We start from the raw sequence: 3,709 nt of genomic DNA, 5'->3' as shown, positions 1-3,709 counted from the left end.
CAATAAGTTAGTAGTGAGTACGGATCACGCGATGACGTTTAAGCAATAGTCCAGCATGCATGCCGCGTGCGGCTATGGCCAACATGCCCACTTGCGCAAGGCGCTGGCGCACGTGGTCCTCATCCGCCAAGAAAATTTATATACACTTGTACAGGCGCATTTTGTGAATCGCACGCGCGCATCTGCGCGGCAAAATTCGCTCCTGGAATTTTTGGACGATGTACGGATGTTTTATTCGCGAAGTACGACCGGACACATTTGTGCGAGAGGCTGCTTAACCAAAGATGGGGGCCCTTGTGAAGCAGCTGCCCGCGTTTCCAAAGCACGTATGGTGATGTGGAAGGTGCGGAAGTACGTCGGTGAAATATAATGTGAAATATAATGTGGTAGGACTGGAGAGGATAGTGTAGCAGTATAATGTATTGTGAGTGTAGCTGAAGCTTTCATCGTGGGCGCGTCTCGTTGCAAGCTAAGCAACGCGTATACATGACGTGTAGCATCAGTCCTCAGTTCACTTCTTGTAACGAACATCAGCATAGGTCCAAGCCCTCTCGCTTGGAGGGATATATGCAAACAAACATCCTGATAGGTAAACTCGCATGCTACCGAGCATTCAACCGAGCACATGCATGCTTAGTTGAATGGTGAGATGCGACCCCCCTTCATTTCGTGCTCGGCAAGCCTGCCACCGCGTACCGGATATGTTGGCGATGTTACAGAGACGCTGCACCTTGGTTTCTGTGCGCAATGCATACGATGCTCGACCCCGCCGACCAAAACTACACGTGCCCAACTGAAGACACACCGGTGGTTGTGCAGCAGATCTTGAGGCTTTGTTGGCTGAAATCCATCCTGAGAGCTGCACCTCGGTACCTGTGCGCAATGCGTACGCTGCTCGCCCGCGCCGACCAAAACTACATGTTCCCATCTGAAGACAATGCCGGTGGTTCTTAAACAGAATTTGAGCTTGCTGATGGCTCAAGTCCTTCCGTAGTAGCTGCAACACGGCTAACGCAGGCACGGCCGAATGCGCTGCGAAAAGCTGTTCCAAGCCCTCAGCGGCATCCATTTTACTTGCAAGGTTCTGAACGACTTTCGCGATTCTTCTCTTTACCTAATTCTGCGTTGTTATTATTTATTTCGTAAGAGTGTAACTTGAGTTTAGTCGGAACAATGTGCATTATGCGCTGCGCTACCGAAAGCAGGCGCCTTATGGCTGATTCTTAGCCGACCGCTTCATCTTCCGCGGCAGTTTCACGAGCCCAGAGTTGCAAGCTACGCCGTTGGCTTTAGGTGCTTTTATTTACTGCAAAGCATCCACGCAATAGTCCAGCGTGCGGCTATGGCCAACATGCCCACCTGCGCAACGCGCTGGCGCACCTGGTCCTCATCCGCCAAGAAATTTTATATACACTTGTACAGGCGCATTTTGCGAATCGTACGCGCGCATCTGCGCGGCAAAATTCGCTCCTGGCTTTTTTTGGACGAGTGTACTTAGGCTTTATTCGCGAAGTACGACCGGACACATTTCTGCGAGAGGCTGCTTAACGAGCACATCCAAGCTTAATCACAGCTAATTTGCTTGTAAGCTCATGTAATGCACACTCATGGCTGGTATTTTAACTAGACGGACATGCTAAAAAACGCGATGACCACTATCACCAATTCAGACAATCATATTCACTGCCAGCAGTGTTCCTATTGACCATACATACTTTGCACACTTATAATCCACGTTGCAATACTGGTGCGTATGGCGGCAAAAATGGTGGTGTTCTATCGTTCGCGCGTGCGGACCACCACGACAAGACCGTTGACTCTTTCTGCAGCACAGGCCCACACTTGTGGTGCACCTCATTTAACAAGACATCCAGTGACATCCGAGGATTTTTACCCGGAAGGGCGCCTTATTCGCCGGGTGTCACCGTGTTCGGGGTCAAACATCCGGATCTCCCACCCAAGACCCTCGACACTCTTAGGAGAATCTGCTCTGAAAACGAGCAGACTCTGGATAGTGTTGCATAGGTCGTGTGTAGAGCTGGAATTAGCAGGTCGAGACGGAGCACTTAAGCTACTGCCCGACCTTACATTGCAGCCCGTTGGCTGCTCTGCAAGTTTTAGGTCTTGGGTCCGGAGCAGCGATAAGTGCCTGGATTTTTTGATAGGAATATTTTTAGCTTTGCTGGCGGCTTCTCGTGGTCCCCAATTTGCTCCGCCTATGTACGCCTGTTCGTCCGCCTCCTTGCATCTAGGCTGCAGCTGTGTGCCATATCCTTAGGTTTAGGTTTCTAAACAAGGCATGTTTTGGTGCGGCAACCTTGATAATTGGGCATTCACAAGTGATTGGTGAAGACATGTACGCTTGCGTGTGTAGACAGGCGCAGGTGAATGTAAACGTGGGTTACCCTGTCTGTTACCCATCAGTAGTGTATTACCCCGACCCCTTTGTTACCCCTCGGTAAGGGGTTACCCCTACCCCGGGGTTAGGTTACCCACCTCCCTTCGTACATAGCCACATGGGTAAACCCCTAGCCCTACGCCCTGGGTTACACTTAAGGGGGGATTACCCCCCGTTTTATGCCATAGGGCAATAAGAACATGCTAAAAATATGACACAGTGCTCATGCTACCATAGCCAATGGACCCCTGATATGATGCTGCAAGTCCAAGATGTCATGGGGCTAAAAAGTGCTAGGAAAGAAAAATCATTCCAAATGTTCAACAAGCCGGGATGTAAGGGGGGTTGGCTCAGCAGCCCCAGGGCAGACCGAACCACATGAGGAATACACGACTTGACACCACAAACCACATTTAAATATCAACCATGCTAAATGTTTATATACTACTAAACATAACGAATCCACAAGTACATGGTTGCTGTCCATGCCCAGCTGGATTTGCCGGTGGACATGCATGAAACATGCACACCTCATCCTCTACCTCCCCAAACTTTCTTACCACACCTCCAGATGTGCAGGCTATGGCAATATCGGACACAAGTTGATGTCTGGTACAGTGGACCTTGCAACAACCCATCACGTGCCAAGCTACCGCAAACCCTACACTATGTAAATGTACTCACGTTGTAGTTTGAGTTGCGAGGAGATGATGCCATGACTGTGATTGCCACCTTGGACGGAGGCTCCACCGCATCACACAAGAACCTGGTCAGCAAACACCAAAATGAGTAGGTCACACCATGATTGCCATGATTGACAGAAAATAGATTGGCATGCAATACTTTGCACAACGTACCATGTACTCGGATCCCTTAGCTCTTCTCGAAAAGCTGCAGTGGAGGTTGCCTCAAACACACCGTTGGGTGTAAACAGCAGCACAGAGTCCAGCACAGACTTGCTACACCACACGACGGTTTTGCCCTGGCATGCCAGCCGATAAAGCAAGTAGTCCAGGAAAGTGCTCTTGCCAATACCTGCATCGAACAACGAATGTTACTCTTCTTGAAGCCTCAGTGTTGCATTAAAATACCCCAGGCAAGGAGCTTGGCAATTCCAAAGCCAATGCATATTCCCAGCTTCACCATCGCCCATTTCCCAGAACAGTTTAGCTCCCGCACTCAAACCCATCAGCTTGCCTGGCGTGCCGCGAATGAGGACTTGGCGGGAGGGGGGATCAGACTTGCCCACAGATGCAAAGATTTTCTTACACAGGGTGTGGTAGCATGGGCGAACAAGCAAGTCGTGGAATG

The 3,709-nt window shown here is 50.0% G+C and overlaps 1 protein-coding gene across 1 annotated transcript in view; it reads right to left on the bottom strand.

Moving 5' to 3' along the window:
• The window catches only part of VOLCADRAFT_108574 (uncharacterized protein), a gene marked incomplete at its 3' end in the record, with an annotated part of 4,509 nt that extends 800 nt beyond the window's left edge, over window positions 1-3,709 (bottom strand). Inside the window, exons 1-3 of the mRNA XM_002959308.1 lie at window positions 3,596-3,709; window positions 3,256-3,433; window positions 3,082-3,164 (exon numbers count right to left, since the gene is read on the bottom strand). Coding sequence (XP_002959354.1) covers window positions 3,082-3,115 — 34 coding nt within the window. The 5' untranslated portion in view covers window positions 3,116-3,164; window positions 3,256-3,433; window positions 3,596-3,709. The remainder of the gene's footprint in view (window positions 1-3,081; window positions 3,165-3,255; window positions 3,434-3,595) is intronic.

The sequence above is a fragment of the Volvox carteri genome (assembly GCF_000143455.1).
Source record: "Volvox carteri f. nagariensis unplaced genomic scaffold VOLCAscaffold_158, whole genome shotgun sequence".
Lineage (NCBI taxonomy): Eukaryota > Viridiplantae > Chlorophyta > Chlorophyceae > Chlamydomonadales > Volvocaceae > Volvox > Volvox carteri.
This window is presented reverse-complemented; position numbering and strand designations above follow the sequence as displayed.